The sequence below is a fragment of the Oncorhynchus tshawytscha genome, linkage group LG11, assembly GCF_018296145.1.
Source record: "Oncorhynchus tshawytscha isolate Ot180627B linkage group LG11, Otsh_v2.0, whole genome shotgun sequence".
Taxonomy (NCBI): Eukaryota; Metazoa; Chordata; class Actinopteri; order Salmoniformes; family Salmonidae; genus Oncorhynchus; species Oncorhynchus tshawytscha.
Window position 1 is genome coordinate 28,367,506 of NC_056439.1, and position 20,192 is coordinate 28,387,697.

General features: G+C 42.4%; 2 protein-coding genes across 2 annotated transcripts in view; one reads left to right on the forward strand and one right to left on the reverse strand.

Moving 5' to 3' along the window:
- Positions 1-1,581: 1,581 nt before the first annotated feature.
- On the reverse strand, positions 1,582-3,611 carry kcnf1b (potassium voltage-gated channel, subfamily F, member 1b). The gene has a single exon (XM_024438098.2). It carries the CDS (start codon positions 3,395-3,397, stop codon positions 1,940-1,942), a length of 1,458 nt encoding a protein of 485 aa, XP_024293866.1. The 5' UTR covers positions 3,398-3,611; the 3' UTR covers positions 1,582-1,939.
- A 6,219-nt stretch (positions 3,612-9,830) lies between these two features.
- The window catches only part of LOC112261647 (nucleolar protein 10), a 40,050-nt gene continuing 29,688 nt past the window's right edge, over positions 9,831-20,192 (forward strand). The window contains exons 1-7 of the mRNA XM_024437135.2: positions 9,831-10,038; positions 10,399-10,444; positions 10,560-10,658; positions 13,377-13,454; positions 14,323-14,360; positions 14,461-14,597; positions 14,839-14,904. Coding sequence (XP_024292903.1) covers positions 9,973-10,038; positions 10,399-10,444; positions 10,560-10,658; positions 13,377-13,454; positions 14,323-14,360; positions 14,461-14,597; positions 14,839-14,904 — 530 coding nt within the window. The 5' untranslated portion in view covers positions 9,831-9,972. The remainder of the gene's footprint in view (positions 10,039-10,398; positions 10,445-10,559; positions 10,659-13,376; positions 13,455-14,322; positions 14,361-14,460; positions 14,598-14,838; positions 14,905-20,192) is intronic.

A 20,192-nucleotide genomic window follows, 5' to 3' on the forward strand; every position in this document is an offset into this window, starting at 1 on the left:
TTGTGGTCAAATCCATTCATTTGGACATAACATGATTTAATATTTGTCCCTAAAATAAAGCTATTAGATGAAGATCTGCTCCCTGAAATGTGTCATTGGTGACCAACAAATGAACACTGTGGGAGCCAGAATATTTATGTATTTGTCAGCAATAGTAATTTTTGCGAGCATTCGATAATGTGGATTTGTGCTTTTGGTTGAAGGAAGCCAGAAAAGATATGCTCTGAGAGTCAAACCTTAACAGATCAACTTTTTTTGTTAGCCTGATCAGTCAAGCAATTGTGTAGCGGAGTGTGTGCAAAAATGATAGTATGGATGTAAATAGTATGTGACTGGATGACACAGGGCTCAATTCAAGTCAACCTGCGATATCTTCCATTTTCTTCTTTATTTCATGGTCAAATAAATTCACAGTAAAAGACTACTAGGGCTGCGTTTACACAGGCAGCCCAATTCAGATCTTTTGCAAATTGTTTGGCATATCTGATACCTATCTGATATTTTACTTAATGCTAAACAGCAAACAAAACACATGGAATCTGACCTTTTGACTTCAGATTTATACCACATCCATCTGTGGACCTCATCCCTGCATGTAGGCGAGTGTAGGCACTCTCTGAACTGTTCTCCCCATTGAGACAGCATTTTCTCACAATGGAGTGATCAAGCGGGGCGCGGCTGGACCGGGCTGGACTGGAAAAATATATATCCACTTGGCTGTCTGCGCAAAAAAGTTCTGTGCACCGGTATAATAATAACAGGCATGCCCTTAACCCCTATACAAACATCAAAGACATAGGAACAATATGACTGGGGCTGCAGGTGTGAGCACTGCATTTCAAAACTACTTTCCTCAGAATGCACCTTTCCCTAAGGGATGGGAACGGGGTGGTTCAGCTCCACATTAGTATGTCTCCAGATTTGGATACTCATGAGGCCAACTTCAATGTTTTTCATGCAAACAATTTATTCGATGCTAATTATTGAAAAAATACTACTACTACAATTCTCTCCGAAAAACTCAATTCAGAGGAAAACGTCCTCCATTGGGTTACTGTTAAAGATAGTCGTTTAGCTGTAGACCCACATAAAGACGAAGTAACCACAGGAGGAAATAGCTCACTAATCAAGTTTCCATCCAACATTTGTATGCCAGTAAAGTGCATGTCGGATAAAACATTTAATGAGCCCCGATGGAAACATAAAATGTTTCGGTAAACATTACAAATATGGACAACAACAAAAAATACGCTAGACAAGGTGCGATATTTTAGTCGGTCAAATTAATTATACGAGAAATGTCGGTGGAAACGCCTTTATGCGCAAATATTGATATAATAACCCTTATATCGAAGTAAACTTGGAGTCACACAATGACATGTTGTGTGGTCCTCCCACTATAACTGGTTGGGAAAGCATGCAGTTTATTAGGCTATAGATTAAGAAAAGTTATCATGAACTTCACAGGGTGGTGAAAGTGCAAGGTGATGAGCTTGATACTCCTTCCAATAAATATCGAGGGTCTTATTCTGGTGACATGATCCTCGATGCTTGTTTGCTGTTTGACAAATAAAAAGAATCTCGCTCTTTTGTCCATAATAATCTCATCATGTAGGATATACATGCGCCAGCACGCTCGAGCGCACGTGCCAAAACCAGAGTGGGCACACTCGCCAAATAACTCAACATTTTGTACGAGAAAACCATATGTAGAGTTGAAGATGCGATGGAAACCCATTTACCTTGTATTTTTATGTGCACTACGTCATCAGGCACAGCATTTGATCTAAAACAACTCAATTTGATGGAAACATGTCTCTGATGGGAACATGCTATATTGTTTTTATGCGGATTTTAGACTATTCGCATGAAAATCTGTCGCCAATTGGATGGAAACCTAGCTATTGAAACACATCACTTAAAATGTTTCTTTACCAAGTTAAAATGATTCGGTTTCCGAGCAATAATCTTTCGACTTCAAAGTCCTGGTCGATTCCTCGAGAAGTGGTATACAATTATCACTACGCGAGATACGCATCGAGCTCTCCAACGCACCCGCTGCGCCACACTTGCGCGTTGCCTTCATCAGTGAATCGTCGCTAGACTGCAACTCCATGAGCTCCAGCTCGTGCTTGGCCGCGGTCTCGAGCACTTTCTGCTTGTTGTAAAAATTGACGAAGTTGTTGATAATGGGGTGAATTGGCAACGCAATGGCTATCACCCCACACAGGAAGCTGATGGCTGCGTTGCACTTGCCTAGAGTGGTTTTGGGGTAAATGTCTCCATAGCCCACGGTGGTCATGGTGATAATAGCCCACCAGAAGGACTGTGGGATGCTACTGAAGAGGGTCTCCGGGTGGCTTTGCTCTATGGTGTAGCCCATTGCTGAGAACACGAATATCCCTATGCCCATGTACATAAGGAGCAACCCCAGCTCTTTGAAACTCCTCTTTAGCGCATAGGTGAAAGTCTGTAGCCCAGAGGAGTGGCGCACCAGTTTGAAGACGCGGGCGACACGCATGATGCGAAGCGCCTGGACCGCTTGCTGGACCTTGGCCAGATCCATCATGGCCGTACCCAGGTAAGTAAGGGTCAACACCACGTAGAAGGGAATGATAGCCATGAAGTCTATTATGTTCATAAAGGATAGGGAAAAGTGCAGTTTGTTTGGGCAGGACACAAAACGCAGCAGGTATTCCACGGTGAACCAGCCTATGCAGGCTGTCTCGATGGCCTCCAGCATCGGGTGCTCCACAAGGTCCCCCTCTTCATCTTCTACTTGGACTTCTGGAATGGTCCCCACGCACATCACCACGGAGGACACAAGGACGAAGAGGAAAGATGCAACGGCGATGCCACGCGCAGGCAAAGAGGACTCCGGTTTCTCCATGAGTTTCCAAAGGAACTTTAGACACCGCGCTGAGCAGTTGACTGAAGGGTCCCCATCTAGATCATCCAAGATAAGCTTAACTTTGTTGGAAATCTCTGCCAGCTCTTCCTCTTTTTCAGTCAGGTAACTTTTACAGCACTCGTCCAAATAGCTTTGGTGAATTTTCCAGAACTCCATCTCTTTAATGAAACAAATTGGACATATACCTCGTTTGATGTGAATCTCACCGAAGTAATACACGTCAATGATACATCTGAAAGCGTCAGGATCCCGGTCGAAATAAAACTCTTTTTTACCCGGGTCATAATCATCACAAAGTGAGTAGATAACGTCGTAATTCAGAGTTGAGCAGTTGATCAGTTCTGCAAGTCTACTCTCCGGATAGCGGTTAAGCACATCGCCGTCTAAAACTAGCCTTACGCCGCCAATGTTCACGGCCATCTCGGCTTCATCCCTTGTATCCAATTTGTTGCAGTTCTTATATCGGGGTTTGGGTATTGTCCACATCTTTCCTGCTGTCGTAGGCTATTTTTGACGCAGTATAATAACTGGAGGAAATGTCGAAAAGCAATAAACAGACTTGTGTTTCATGTAGGTCACATGAAATGTTTAAAGTGCCGGTAGCCTATAGAAAGTCATTTAAAAAAGAAGGAAAGGCATTGTGCAAAACCCCGCTCAGCGCTCTTCCATGACCAAGTGGCAATTAAGTAATCTCTCTCTGTTTTACTCTCACACAAACAAACACACACACGCACACACTGCTACTGCAGCGCCTGTGAGCTATGTGAGCAAATATCACTTAGTTGCCAACTTTCTGCTTGAAGTTGAATTTACCAAGTTGTCTTGGGCAATTAAAACACAAATATTGCGTGTGGTTGAAGTGAGGTGATATGATGTGAGTGAGGTGATTGGATATTGATGTAGAACTTGTTGGTGAGCGCATTGCACAACCATTACATAGGCATATGTGTCTTGACAACACATGGTGAAATTAAAAACCGACGTCTGGGAAATCAAATCAAATTAAATGTATTTATATAGCCCTTCTTACATCAGCTGATATCTCAAAGTGCTGAACAGAAACCCAGCCTAAAACCCCAAACAGCAAGCAAAATGAATACGAAGTTATAGTCAAGGGGGGCTAGGCTAATGTCAAAGCGTTATCATTGAACGAAATTACACCAGTATCTCAACTCAACTCAACCTTTTGAGGATGTGAGGACCCATGCCAAATATTTTCAGTTTCCTGAGGGGGAATAGTTTTTGTTGTGCCCTCTTCACGACTGTCTTGGTGTGCTTGGACCATGTTAGTTTGTTGGTGATGTGGACACCAAGGAACTTGAAGCTCTCAACCTGCTGTCATGACTGTCCTGATCAGGTCAGGTTACAGGAGACCACAACCCTACAGATTATCTCTCAACTCCAACAGAGGAGGAGAGATCTAGGGGTCTGAAGATGTGTTTTTTTTATGGCCCCTCACGCCCCTGGTAAATCTCAGGCCACAGACAAATTCCTTTGTCCTGTTACTATGGAGAACCAGACTCAGAACATTGGACATGAACTAAAGGGACTTTGGAACAATGGTTTTCATCAGCCACAATGGTGGTCATGACAATAGATGGAATATGAAAATGTATGTAATTTTTGTTCTGTTATTAAAGGTTAATAGATGACGTTATTACGAAAACATTGTAACCTGAAGAGTTTTCCTAGTATATGTTTGATGTTTATACATTGTACGTTGTATGGAAAATATCCAAATCAAAGAGAATGTTTTGAGAAAGATGAAATGTGAAGTTAGTTGTCTAAAATTGGATTTGAGAAAAACTTAGACCTTGCCTCATTAACTTGGTACGCCCAGAGAATTGCTCTAAAAGCGGTTACGCCCACTTCTGACCCAAGGGTATAAAACTTGTGAGTATAGAATTTACGACAGGACTATGTGACCCCAGCTGCAGCAAGGTCTAAAAAAAGTCAACGAACCCAGAACGCAACTCAAGTTTGAAGACAAAGAAATCCCTTTCTATCCAAGCTACGGATGAGTAGCTGTGTCTAAGCGGGTGAATTCAAGTCGAACCACCTAGCCTCCATCTCCCATCGAATCGTGGTATCTAAAGGGTTTCATTCCTATGCTGTGAGCTCTGAGCTACAGAGCTGTCTGTCCTCAGAAGACCCCTTCCAGAGAAAAGGGTGAGGGAACAGACTCCAAAGCCAAAAAGGACACTGACATCGGGAGGATGAGCAGGGAGGTGCGCAGGAGAAGTGCGTCATCGAACAGCGGAACAGTCCCCGCAGAGAATCCTCGGAGATCATCCCCACGTAATTACATCATTATATTCTGACCCATAAGAGCGGCAGTTTGGGGCAAGGCTAGGGTTAGAATAGCATAGCTGACAAATTCACCCAAATGTATATTTCTCTTGTGTACTTTCTTTTTTCTCTCTCTTTTGAAATCCTCATTGTGGGTAACACGCACCATAGTGTGTTGTCCCGTTATACTAAGTTCTAATCAATAGCCTATAATGTGTTTTGTCTATGTGTATCTTTTATCATCATTTTAGCTTTTAGTAAATAAATATTCAACTAAGATTGGTGTGGTACGAATTCATTAGTGAGACCCGGGTCTGTGCAGATTCACGGGCTATACGATGTTCAGAACGAGATTGGTAGAGGCAACTGGTTAATTAGCGGCTGTTGTAAAATCGATATTCTGATATTCTTTGAGTTAATTTGGGAAATAGAAACTCAATAAAAACTAGTTAGCACCCATGGTGCCCCAGGTTAATGAGTTAATAATTGCTTGATTCAGTTAATCACGCAATTAGAAACTTTAATCATTCGATGAACAACAGTCGTCACATTAACTAATGCAACGTCACGACACTGCTCCACTGCAGCCCCATCGATGAGAATGGGGGCGTGCCCGGTCCTCTTTTTCCTGTAGTCCACAATCATCTCCTTTGTCTTTTTTGTTGTTGTTTGTTTTTTGTTTTTTAATTTTACCCCTTTTTCTCCCCAATTTTGTGGTATCCAATTGTTTTAGTAGCTACTATCTTGTCTCATCGCTACAACTCCCGTACGGGCTCGGGAGAGACGAAGGTTGAAAGTTATGCGTCCTCCGATACATAACCCAACCAAGCCGCACTGCTTCTTAACACAGCGCTCATCCAACCCGGAAGCCAGCCGCACCAATGTGTCGGAGGAAACACCGTGCACCTGGCAACCTTGGTTAGCGCGCACTGTGCCCGGCCCGCCACAGCAGTCGCTTGTGCGCGATGAGACAAGGACATCCCTACCGGCCAAGCCCTCCCTAACCCGGACGACGCTAGGCCAATTGTGCGTCGCCCCACGGACCTCCCGGTCGTGGCCGGTTACAACAGAGCCTGGGTCTGGGCCAGGTCTCTGACCTGCTCCCTATAGGCTGTTTCATCATTGTCAGTGATGAGGCCTACCACTGTTGTGTCATCGCCAAACTTAATGATGGTGTTTGAGTTGTGCCTGGTCGTGTAGTCATGAGTGAACAGGCAGTACAGGATGGGACTGAGCACGTGCCCTGAGGGGCCCCTGTGTTTAGGATCAGCGTGACTGATGTGTTGTTACCTACCCTTACCACCTGGGGGCGGCCCATCAGGAAGTCCAGGATCCAGTTGTAGAGGGAGGTGTTTAGTCCCAGGGTCCTTAACTTATTGATGAGCTTTGAAGACACTATGGTGTTGACCGCTGAGCTCTAGTCAATGAATAGCATTCTCACATAGATGTTCCTTTTGTCCAGGTGGGAAAGGGCAGTGTGGAGTGCAATAGAGATTGCATCATCTGTGGATCTGTTGGGGCGGTATAAAATTGGAGTGGGCCTAGGGTTTCTGGGATAATGGTGTTGATGTGAGCCATGACCAGCCTTTCAAAGCACTTCATGGCTACAGACGTGAGTGCTACGGGTCGGTAGTCGTTAAGGTAGGTTACCTTAGTGTTCTTGGGCACAGGCACTATGGTGGTTTGCTTAATACATGTGGGTATCACAGACTCAGACAGGGAGAGGTTGAAAATGTCAGTGAAGACACTTGCCAGTTGGTCAGCGCATGCTCGCAGTACACGTCCTGGTAATCTGTCTGGCCCTGTGGCCTTGTGAATGTTGACCTGTCTAAATGTCTTACTCACATCGGCTGCGGAGAGCGTGATCGCACAGTCTTCCAGAACAGCTAGTGCACTCATGCATGTTCAAGTGTTATTTGCCTCGCATCAAGCATATAAGTAGTTTAGCTTGTCTTGTAGGCTTGTGTCACTGGACAGCTCTCGGCTGTGCTTCCCAAATTTCTGACCAATTTGTTTGTCAAAAGCAATTTGCGGGCCAGAAAAAGGAACGCTGTTTTAAAATATACGGGTAAAATATATGTTTAAAATGTGGCCCATCAATCCAAGTCATTTTTGAACTGCAATAAACAAGCTATTTTCTCTGTAGTAATGGTGGAAACATAACGGTCACGAATTTGTGCTGTGTATTCTCTATTGCACTCAGAAGATGTGATACAGCCTATAATCTCAATATTCTCTCTGTGATGTATTTCTAGGTCGCACAGCTAGATATCTATGAGCAATTTAGAGCAGACTGTAATGGCTTTTGTCAACTTGAGCTAGCTTAGGTTAGGTTAGCTAAGGAAACATGCAGTAATTCAACTTTGGCTAGCAATAAATATACTTATAAACAATGCAAGGTACTTTCCCATCAGCTGCTGAAAATATTCTTCCACTTCACAGCCGCTTCAAGAAGATATTTACTAAAATAGTCAACAAAAAAAAAAGAGCTTCATGTGTCTCACCCGACAGCATGAATCTACAGTAGGCATAAGCTATTACTGTAAAGAAATACAGTATGTTAGAGTCATTTTTACAGGAGGCTTCTGAATTGCAGTTAATAACAGTATTTTTTAAATATTTTGACCCATAATGTAGTGCAATGTACATGTAAAACACATTTATGGTATTGTACTGTGCATCCTACAGTGTTTTACTGTTAAAATGACAGAAAAGTCTTACAGTAAACAGGGGAGCGTGATTAGTCTTCTGTTGTTCTCAATCATGATCAGTGATTTTTACTCTCAGGTACAACCAGATATTGGGAGGTCATTTTTTGCAGATGATGGGGCCTTATGGAAGAGGGGAAGAAATGTGCCATACATAGTCAGGAAGGTACAGGAAGCAATTGATGAGGTAGAGTGGTGGGCATTAATGTGGGGATTCAGGTTCTCTGTACAGAAAACTCAGACAGTGTGCTTTACCAGGAGGAAGGTGGGAGATGAGGTATGCATGAGGTTATATGGGAGAAACTTGGAGAAGGTGGGGGCCTTCAGGTTCCTTAGGGTATACTTTGACACTAGACTGACCTGTGCGAACACATTGAGAGAAGGGTGGGAAAGTGTAAGAAGGTGCTAAATGTGATGCGCTGTCTGGCAGGGAAAGAGTGGGGGGGCTGGGCGTTCCTCATGGAGGACCATGTATGTTGCATTGATCCGATCTATAATAGACTATGGCAGTATAGCGTATGGTTCGACAGCCCGGACCTCATTGGAAAGGCTAGATGTCATACAGGGGCAAGGACTCAGAATATGTAGTGGGATGTTTCGGACGTCCCCAGTGGCTGCACTACAGGTGGAGATGGGGGATATGGCATTGAGATTAGGAGACAGCAGCTGGTAATTAATTATTAGGACAACCTACAGGGACATGGGGTGTCTCATCCTGCGAAAGGGATTTTACAAGCATGCTGGGAACATTAGGGGAGACAGAACACAAGCTTTGGGTGAGTAATACCCAGGTGAAGGAGGTGGAACTGTATGGAAGGGTTCTTCAGTCCAACGGTAGCTATTCCTGTAAATCCACCATGGCTACTCCCACTTCCAGTAGTTGATCTAGAAGTGTTGGAGAGACTACAGAAAGATAGGGAGAGTGTTGATCCATCTGATTTGTTTAAGAGACGTCTGCTTACTGTGTATCAGGATTTTGTGGAAGGACAGGATGTACTGGGAGGACAGGATGTACTGGGTCAGCATTTGTAGTGCAGGAATTTGGGGTTGATGTCAGGAAACGTATTACAGATCATCTGGCTGTATATATACTGTTGGCCTTGCAGTGGGTGGAGGAAGACAAGCCAGACAGAGTAGTTATTTGCTCTGATTAATGTGCAGTGTTAATGAGTCTCCAGTCCTTTAGCTCATGTTGCAGACAAGACCTGCTTTATGAGGTGCTACAAACCCATGGCAGGATTAGACAGATGGTTATACAGATGAGATTTACTTGGGTCCCGGCCCATGTGGGGGTTAGGGGGAACGAGGCAGTTGATGTACTGGTTAAACAATCACTTAGTAGTGGGGATGTTGTAGTTTCAATGAGCAAGGCAGAGACAAAAAGCCTGATATGGACAGTAATGGTGCAGAAAAGGCAGGAGCAGTGGAATAGAGATACTAAGGGCATGCATTTATTTCAAATACAGAGTAAAGTTAGGGAGGACTGCAGAAAGGGACAGAAGAGAGGAGGCTATTTTTACAAGATCAATGGTGGGACACAGCCAGTTGATTAAGACCTTAAATGTGACAGGAAAGCATTCAACATGAAAGTGTGATTATTGTCAGGAAACAGAGACTGTGGAGCATATATTGCTACAGTGTGGGCAGTATCAGAGGGAAAGAGAGACTGAGATCTAGTATGAGGAAGAAGGGGATACAGGAAATTAGTTTAAAGAGTATATTGAGAAGAAAGTCATTATATATAGTCTAAAATATGTTGTTAACTTTTTTTAAGAGCAACAGGGCTGGCAGGATTTAGTTTCTCCCTGTCTCTGGCCCACACTCCAGTACAGTAGATAGCGGTAATGCACCATGACGTTGGATGCCAAACCGCCGCTAAACCCCACCGAAGAAAAAGAAGAAGGAACTCCATCTATTGTTTTTGGCTTCCACACGGACCTAAATAGTCAAGACCAACACTTCCTGTTGTTAGTGGCAACGTGGGGCATGCGTTTTTAATATTTAGAACTTACAATTATTGTACATTAGTGTTATGAGTGGAAAGTATATTTGACAGCCTTGACAATGCAGATATCCAGTGTGAATGATGTGAAGATTTATAATTTAAGTCACGGAAAGTCTCTACCAGAAGTAAGACACGTTTTCAAAAGTAGCTAGCTAGCTAACTTTAGCTAGCAAGCAAGCTAATTTACAATACAATAAGCTAGTTAGCTACTGGTAATATATACTACTTTGATAACCGATTGAACCTCCTAAGTCAAGTCGTTTTTATTATTAGCTACTATAACGTTATTGCTCTCGGTCTTGTCTTGAAGCATAGGCATGCTAAGCAACTAAGTTCACGTTAGCTAGCCAGCTAGCTGCATCCATGGCCAGTAAGCATGGAGGTTTATACTGCTGTGAAATTGGGTATGAGCTCACAAAGTAAACAGTAGCTTGTCATAATAACCAGAGTATGTGATAACACACGTCTCAATATTTGTTTCCCAGTGGCTTTCAGATCGAAAGAAAAGGGCATTGCAAAATAAAGATGTTGGTGAGTATTCATTGTACTAATGTCAATGTCTTATAGGTGTTTGTGTGCTGGCCAAGTTGTCAGACTGTATATTTTCCTGTACTCACGCGTCACCTCCCTAATGTATTTTTCTCAGACATCCAACGCAGGATCGAGCTCATCCAGGACTTTGAGATGCCCACAGTGTGCACCTCAATCAAAGTGTCAAGGGATGGGCAGTTTATTCTAGCAGCAGGTGAGGATTTGGCTTGCTGTCACTGTCAGATAAATTTGGCAAATTAGTAGAGTAGAACAGTGAAGGATTGTAAGTAATTGCAATGCTTTCCACTAGCGCTGGCTGTCGGCTATGCAGCCAGTTGAACACTCATTTTCAGCGGGGAATTATGCCACCTAAATTAGGCTGTGTTTTTACATTTCGCAAGTCAGAAAAAAAGTCTGCCCAGCATGATGTTCCTTCATTGTCTATATGAGCCAATTTGCACGTCCCATATAATGTGGTAATTATGAGTCGAAATCCACTTAGCCTATTTTCTGGCACATTGATTTATTTTCTTTTGCGTGTTTTATGTACAGCCATGCAGTGCTAGTGCATGGGCTTACTGTGATGTGATTGACGAACAGCAAGCTTGACTAGTTTATAAATGGTGTTGAACTGACTGAGTAAAGTTGATCATATATCCATGGTATCACATATGGACAAGTAAATTAAAGATATCGTTTGTATTTTCGATATGAAGTCCAGCAGGACTTGCCAGACAGTGACGTTATGTGGGTGACTCATACAGTAGGCTACTGAATCGCGTTGGTAAGAGAGCTGTTCATTTGGCTCCTGGTTATCGGCAGATAAATTATGAAAACATTCCATGAAGATGGTGAATCCTCCTCATTGCAGAAACAATATGTAGGCTAGTGGAGTGATAGTCTCACTCTGTTCCAAAATATCATAAAAGATAACAGATTTAATTGTTTTAAAAGCTAATGATACTTACATTGCATTCGGAAAGTATTCAGATCACTTTACTTTTTCTATGTTTTGTTACATTACAGCCATATTCTAAAATGTATAAAATAATTTCCCCCCCTCATCAATCGACACACAATACCCCATAATGACAAAGCGAAAACAGGTTTTTAGAAATATTTGCAAATGCCTTATTTACATATGTATTCAGATCCTTTGCAATGAGACTCGAAATTGAGCTTATGTGCATCCTGTTTCCAATGATCATCCTTGAGAAGTTTCTACAACTTGATTAGAGTCCACCTGTGGTAAATTCAATTGATTGGACATGATTTGAAAAGGCACACATCTGTTTATATAAGGTCCCACAGTTGCCTGTGCATGTCAGAGCAAAAACCAAGCTGTGAGGTCAAAGGAATTGTCCTTCGATCTCAGAGACAGGATTGTGTTGAGGCACAGATCTGGGCATGGGTAGCAAAACATGTCTCCCATCATTGAAGGTCCCCAAAAACACAGGAACATCCATCATTCTTAAATGGAAGAAGTTTGGAACCACCTAGACTTCCTAGAGCTGGCCACCGGGCCAAACTGGGGGGTAGTGGTAGGTGACCAAGAACCCAATGATCACTCTGACAGACCTGCTCCAGAGTGCTAAGGACCTCAGAATGGGAGGAAGGTTCACCTTCCAATAGGACAACGACCCTAAGCACACAGCCAAGTTAATGCAGGAGTGGCTTCGGGACAAGTCTCTGAATATCCTTGAGTGGCCCAGACAGATATCGGACTTGAACCCGATCGAACATCTCTGGAGACCTGAAAATAGCTGTACTGCGACGCTCCCCATCCAACTTGACAGAGCTTGAGAGGATCTGGAGAGAAGAGTGGGAGAAACTCCCCAAATACAGGTGTGCCAAGCTTTTAGTGTCATACCCAAGATGACTCAAGGCTGTAATCGCTTCAACAAAGTACTCAGTATAGGGTACTTATGTAAATGTGATTTTAAAAAATATATATAAAAAAATTAATTGACAGTTTTTCTTAGTCATTATGGGGTATGGTGTGTAGACTGGTGGGGGGGAAACGATTGAATTAATTTTAGAATAAGGCTGTAACATAACAAAATGGGAAAAGTCAAGGGGTCTGAATACTTTCCGAATGCACTGTAAACGTTATTTTCAAAAATATTGATATAGGTCTACTGATTTCATCAAAGTGTATCAGAGACCATGGTTAACACCTGCTTCGATCATACCTTTATTGCAGATATGTGGGTCAGTTGTTAAACAAGTCTTTTTTTTACTGAATTACATACTGCAGTCAAAAAAAAGTTGCAAACAATTTAGCTGATGTCGATCTTCTCTTAACACGTATGGACCCAGAACTTAATTGAGCACCTGTTATTTTAGAGACTCATTTTTCCATTTGAAATTGCCCATCACACAATTTGTTTGATTCTATTATATTGAACCTTTAATACATTTTTCTAGGTAATTTGGGCTATTTACTTAATTTTTCTTTTTTAATAAAATACATAATTTGAAGAACAAACAATTGTGGCAATTCATAATTTGCAGTAAAATACTTTAATCTTGAAGACAGGTTAAATGTAAACAAATAAAAATAAATTGGTTTAATGTTCTCATACTTAAATGGTCCTGACCATATAGGCCTAGACGATATCCCAAAAAACGAACATTTCACTGAATCCATGCATTTTCAGTCATTTTAAATTGTAAACACAATACCACAACAACAAATGTTTCCAGTCTGGGAGGTAATCTCAATAAAGTATTCAATAATTTAGCTGTTTATTTCGGATGGAATCCGAATGTACCAGACGCCACCAAAATGGAGATGCAAAAAGTTCTTAACTCCACCCCGGGGGATCTTAGCTGGATCATTGTTCTATTTGGCTGGCTTCTGCATGTGCTTGTGGAAAACACTAATTGCTGTTATATATGAATTTGTCACTTTCTTTTAACATCCTTTCAGGCACATACAAACCCAGGATCCGATGCTATGACACGTATCAGTTGTCCTTGAAATTTGAACGGTGTCTGGATTCGGATGGTAAGTGATAGACCCAGTAGTTATATTGTTACATAATCGTAGGGTGATCGTTCTGCTTCTATGGTCGGCTGGAATTCTGACTTGCTATGGGAATCCCTGCAAGTATCCCTCCCTCCTTTTGTTGTGAAGTGAGTGACTGGTCCATAGGAAGAGGATCCAGCTGTCTCAGTGATGGTGTCAGCTAGTCCTGACTCCACTAATGAAAGCGCGCAGGCCTGAACCAGTTACTCTGTCCTTAATATTTAACTACGGTGCAGCCAGACATACACATTTTCAAGCAAACACACACCTGCCTGGAGACCAGTCACTGATTTTCTAAGTACATCGTCTGGAATATGACAGTGTTTGATTCTGGAAAGGTACCTCTCAGGTCCTCTACAAGCCGGAATGTTGAATAAAATTATATTTGAACTTACTCTGTCGGAAAGTAAAATATCCAGAGGAAAGTATTGTTTACCCAACTTTTTAGAGCACTTGTACTGAAGTAGACATTTCTATCATCTGGCAAACCCATGTGGACCATGTGTTGGTCCCTTAACCAACCTGCAAGACTTCGGTTAGTATGCGTGGTTTGCGTATTAACTATTTCGACCAACACAATGGACAATTGGCAGATTAATTTGAAATATATATATATTTTTACATTTGTGACAGACAAGGGACGTTTAGGATTTTTCTATGTATGGTGTTGTCTACATAATTTTAAGACATTGCCATGTTTTGTGACTAACACACACCCGACTTACACAATTACAATAATGTGATGGTCACCAATAAAGAAACCTTTTGCATTGTACAAAATCCTTAACCAGTAGATATGTTTTTTTCTTGTAGCTAGTTCTGAAAGTGTGTTTTTTCCCCCTCACAGTTGTGGCCTTTGACATTCTGTCTGATGACTACTCGAAGGTAAGACAGACTTACTGTTACTTGGTTGTTTCCTGCAGTGGGGGTTATCTAAACTTGATCTTCTACAAGCAAATGTGACCTGATATTGTTGTTTGTGTAGTTGGTGTTTCTGCACTGTAACCGGTACGTGGAGTTCCACTCGCAGCATGGACACTACTACAAGACACGCATTCCCAAGTTTGGTAGGGACTTTGCCTACCACTACCCCTCCTGCGACCTCTACTTTGTTGGGGCAAGGTAAGGGTTAAAAGCCAAAGGAGGTGGATCATTCACTGTCTTGATTTCCTATGTATCATTAGACTTGTCTTTAACATCAAATCAACCTTACAGTGAAATGCTTACTTACGAGCCCTTAACCAACAATGCAGTACAAATAAGAAATAAAAGTAACATGTTATTAAAGAGCAGCAGTAAAATAAAGACAAGTTGAAGTTGTGTTAATGTTGACTGGGCACAGTAAGACTGAATCCTTTTTCAGCTCAGAGATATTCAGACTCAATCTGGAGCAAGGCAGGTTCCTCAACTCCCTTCAGACAGATGCTGTGTAAGTATACATCAACAATACATTATTTATGAAGCCAGCTGTGGCTGATTCCACCACAGCATTGCGTGGAAATATTTTTGGTGTCACAGATTGTTCTGGCAATTCTCACATAACTTTATTGTGAGGAAGGATGTTTAACATGGTTTTCACAATTGTATCACAAACTTTTTTTCTTAAAAAAAATATATATTTCTGAAAGTGCCAATTTTAGGACCCTTTTATTCTTATAGATGCCTCCTGTAATACCCTATGATCCATGAACCGTACATGGTACAGACAACATCTTGATGTCATATACTCCTTATAGTGTGCTCTAAAATATGGCTTATGTTTATATTCTGAAATATACATTTTCACATTAATTTATTCAACATATATTGAATTTTCATAATATTCCAAATATTATGATTATATAAAAAGTACATTTTTTAAAAAGATTTTGCTTATTTTTTAGACATATTGTTTGGAACAATATACTCTTCAAACACATCACAATTCCAGAGTGGCCTCTGGTACTTTTGAATAAAGTATAATGTCAATTTCTATCTATAAAATTGTTAATTTCTTCAAAAGCAGCAGAGAGCCCATTCTGGAATTATGTACAGTAGTTGAATGAGTGTATATTGTTTAAAACATTATCTTTACAAATAACAAAATCAAAGGGGGTACTTTTGAGATTTTAAAAGTGCATTGTAATTTCCATAATGTTCATTAAATGTCCATAATATACCGGCAGTCATAGTGGAATAATAGTGTTTCACAGTATTACTTACACAGTGTTATGATTGGCTGTGATGTTCACCTATTGATTTCTCCCGCCAGACTGGCTTCTGTTGTCGAAATGGGAAAGCTGTTTTGCCTTTGTGGCTGTGGAAACAAAGTAGAAATCGTTGTCATTTCTTTGTTGCTAAAAATCTGCACGATTCGTTCAATTTCAGTTTGGGAGAAAACAAGAACTGAATACTGTAGGGAATCATTGTACCATCTAAATCACTGTGAAATACAGTACCAGTCAAAAGTTTGGACACACCTGCTCATTCAAGGGTTTTTCTTTATTTTGACTGTTTTCTACATTGTAGAATAATGAAATGAAATAACACATATGAAATCAAGAAGTATATTCTTCAAAGCAGCCACACTTTGCCTTGATGACAGCTTTGTACACTCTTGGCATTCTCTCAACTAGCCTAATGAGGAATGCTTTTCCAACAGTCTTGAAGGAGTTCCCACATATGCTAAGCACTTGTTGGCTGCTTTTTCTTCACTCTGCGGTCCAACTCATCCCAAACCGTCTCAGTTAGGTTGAGGTTGGGTGATTGTGGAGGCAAGGTCATCTGATGCAGCACTCCATCACTCTCCTCCTTGATCAAATAGTCCTTACACAGCCTGGAAGTGTGTTTAGGGTCATTGTCCTGTTGAAAAACAAATGATAGTCCCACTAAGTGCAAACCAGATTGGATGGCATATTGCTGCAGAATGCTGTGGTAGCCATGCTGGCTAAGTGTGCCCTTGAATACTAAATATATCACTGACAGTGTCACCAGAAAAGCACCAACACACCACCACCTCCATGCTTCACGGTGGGAACCACACATGCGGAGATAATCTGTTAACCTACTCTGCGTCTCACAGACACTGTGGCTTCAGACCAAAGGACAAATTTCCACCAGTTTCATGCCCATTGCTTATGTTTCTTGGCTCAAGCAAGTCTCTTCTTCTTATTGCCGTCCTTCAGTAGTGGTTTCTTTGCAGCAATTCGACCATGATGGCCTGATTCACGCAGTCTTCTCTGAACAGTTGATGTTGAGATGTGTCTGTTACTTGAACTCTGTGAAGCATTTATTTGGGCTGCAATATGAGGTGCAATTAACTCTAATGAACTTATCCTCTGCAGCAAAGGTAACTCTGGGTCTTCATTTCCTGTAGCGGTCCTCATGAGAACCAATTTCATCATAGTGCTTGATGGTTTTTGCGACTGCACTTGGAACTTTCAAAGTTCTTGAAATTTTCCGGATTGACTGACCATGTCTTAATGTAATGATGGACTGTCGTTTCTCTTTGCATATTTGAGCTGTTCTTACCATAATATGGACTTGGTCTTTTACCAAATCTTCTGTATACCACCCCCTACCTTTATAACGGTATTTATTAGAGAGGGTAAAGAAAGATTTTGTTCGGGCGCCAGGCAGGTATTAACCATGCCAAAAGGAAAAGAGTAGAAGAGAGAGAGTACCACTACCAGACCCACACACATCAGCAGAAGAGACTGCCTAGAGGGTAGCCTGTTTACCAGATAGCCAGTGGAGAGAAAAAAGAATACACACCATATAAAACCCACATCACAGCACAGGGGTAACCCAAACAAGAATACCTCATACAATAATACTAATACTAATAATGGCAGAGCAATTGAACAGCAACTTCATACAAGAACGAACCCAGTCATCAACATAGGATTTGCAATAATCTGTATTATTTTCTAGTGGATGAGTGCAGAGGGTATGAATGTGGGGGGTGTTCATCGACACAACAAAGGCCTTAAAAATGTCCACAGTCTTCTCGGCCACATGTCATTAGTACACCCCACCTCAATACAGTTCACATAATATAGAACTTGCAAGCAACCAACTAAAATGTCCATCCAAATACTTCTGGCAGGGAAATAATAGTCCAGCTCTAATGAACTTCAATGGGAAGTGCATTTGAAAAATAGAGAGTCTGTTGCAGGGTAAAGCACTGGAATGAGAGGGAAGAGAAAGAGAGAGAAAAAGATAACAAGAGAGATCTTAGCTGTGGTCTTCAGGCGTGCAGGTGTACTGTCTGACTGTCCGATGGTTTGTTGGTTTGTATGTTAAAGCTTCGCAACAATGTTGCTACTAATCCATGCGATCCATAACGGGCGCGGTCCCAAAGGAAAACAACCACGACCTAGAGCGATTACACCGATGATTGAGTTAAATACTCTATAAACTACACACGCTGAAAACAAACAAAACTTCTGCAGCACAGCACACACAATCAAACTGTCGCGCCACCCAAGAGCCCCTCCCCAAAGAGCTGAACGAGCTCTCTTTATCTCCTCCTTCCTTACTGCTCATGCGCTCTTAAAGTGGCAGCGCACGGTGAAGGCCCCCGAGCAGATTTCGCCACACTCCTCCCCCCATGAAAAAACAATGCCTGTATTAACAGAGAGGATGCAGGCATTGACAGGTTCATGTTCCTGCTATACAAAACCAGGGAAGTCCTCCTCATCAGAGTCCTCCACGAAGAGGTCCTGCAAGTGTTGCTTTTGCCTGCGATCCAGCTCTTCTGCCGTAGGGTAGCAGGGCTTTAGGTCAACAACATGCACTGTCCTGACATCTTCCCCAGTGTCCTCCAAACAGACCAAGTAGTTCACTGGTCCCAACTGCTGCACTACACGGTATGGACCTTTCCATCTCGAAGCTAGCTTGGCAGTGAACTTCTTAGATGCCTTTGACAGATGATGTGAACGTACCCAAACACGAGACTGGGGTGGAAAACACACGTCTCGTCTATGTTTGTCATAGTTTCTCAGCTGTCGTTGTTTTTTTCTTTGGTTTTACTGGCCTCCACTCTGGCTAGCAAGGTGTGGTGGTGTTGTACGGCATCAAACGCTGGGCAGTCAGGGGAAACATTCGAACTTTGCAAGACCCTGTCCATCGGACCTTTTAGTGGTCTTCCCAGGTGAAGTTCGGCGGGAGTGACCCCAGAAGTCTCCTGCACAGCAGAGTGCAAAGCGAAATTCAGTGCAAAGCGAAATTCTGGAAGATGCTGATCCCCCACGAATGAAGCAATCATCCCCTTCAGGGTTCGGTTTACCCTCTCGGTCAGGTTGGTCTGAGGATGGTAGGCTGTGGTCAGCTTGGCAATTACACCCCAGTAGGTACAGAGCTCTTTGTAGATTCCTGATATGAACTGCGGACCTCGGTCAGAGAGGATTTGGTCTGGAATTCCAAATCTGGTAAAAACCTCCCTTCGCAGAATTAGAGCAATGGCTGATGCAGTAGCTTTGCGGAGGGGAAACAACTCCACCCAGTGTGTGTAGTAGTCCACTACCACCAATAAAAATTCATTCCGTGTCCCCCGGCTGGGAGGAAAAGGTCCCATGAGGTCAATTCCCAACATTTCATTTGGATGGTTCACCACGGTCTGCTGCATTTTCCTGGCAGGTCTGCCAATGTCTGGTTTGTATTTCTGGCAGACTTCACACTGTTGTACAAACTTCCGGGTATCAACCCACATGCCTGGCCAGTAAACCACCTCTTGTAGTCTTCGATAAGTTTTAAAAACTCCAAGATGGCCACTCATGGGATTGGCATGATAAGCTTGGATTATCTGGTCACACAATGTAGAGGGAATGAAGACGCGATAATGGGTGCTGTGTATTCCATCTCCTCTTGGAGTTTTTCGATACACTTTATCCTGAATTATGCTATACTTATCATTGAAGCGACTCTTGGAGTCTTCTTCCGACAGACTCTTGTGGATCGCCATGATGGCAGCATCCTTCTGCTGTGCTCTCCATACACTCTCATCATCCAGAGGAAAGGCTTCATCCAGACATTTAGCGGTAGTTTAAGTACTGCACAAGGGAGGACAAACATTGGCAGTCTCTGTAATTCGAGAAAGGTCATCTGGTACAACGTTCAGTTTTCCTTTGCGATACTCAATGATGAAGTCAAACTTCTGCAGTCTGATAGACCAGCGAATAAGACGGCTGTTGGTCTTGCCTGATGCCAAAACCCACTGCAGAGCAGCATGGTCTGTGACAACGGTGAAGATCTTTGCCTCCAAGTAGTAGCTCCATTTCTCCAAAGCCCAGACCACAGCGAGGCACTCCCTTTCAGTCGTTGAATAATTCCTCTCTGCTGAATTAAGGGTGCGACTTGGAACAGAAGAAGTTCTTGCCTATGCAAGTCCTGTTTGTTGAGCCAAGACTGCTCCAAGTCCTGTTTGACTGGCATCCGTGTACACAATGAAATGAGCATTCAGGTTAGGATGTCCAAGCACTGGAGGAGTAATTAAACTGTTTTTGAGTGTGTTAAATGCACCTTGGCATGCAGGGGTCCATTGGAATTTCACACCTTTCTTCTTAAGGTGGTTGAGGGGTTCGGCTACCTTTTGAAAAGTCAGGCACAAACCTGTGGTACCATCCAGCCATACCCAGAAACCGCTGAACAGCCTTGTGGGAATTGGGAATTCCTGCACAGCTGCAACTTTGGCTGGATCTGCATGGATACCTTCAGCATTAACCACATGACCAAGGA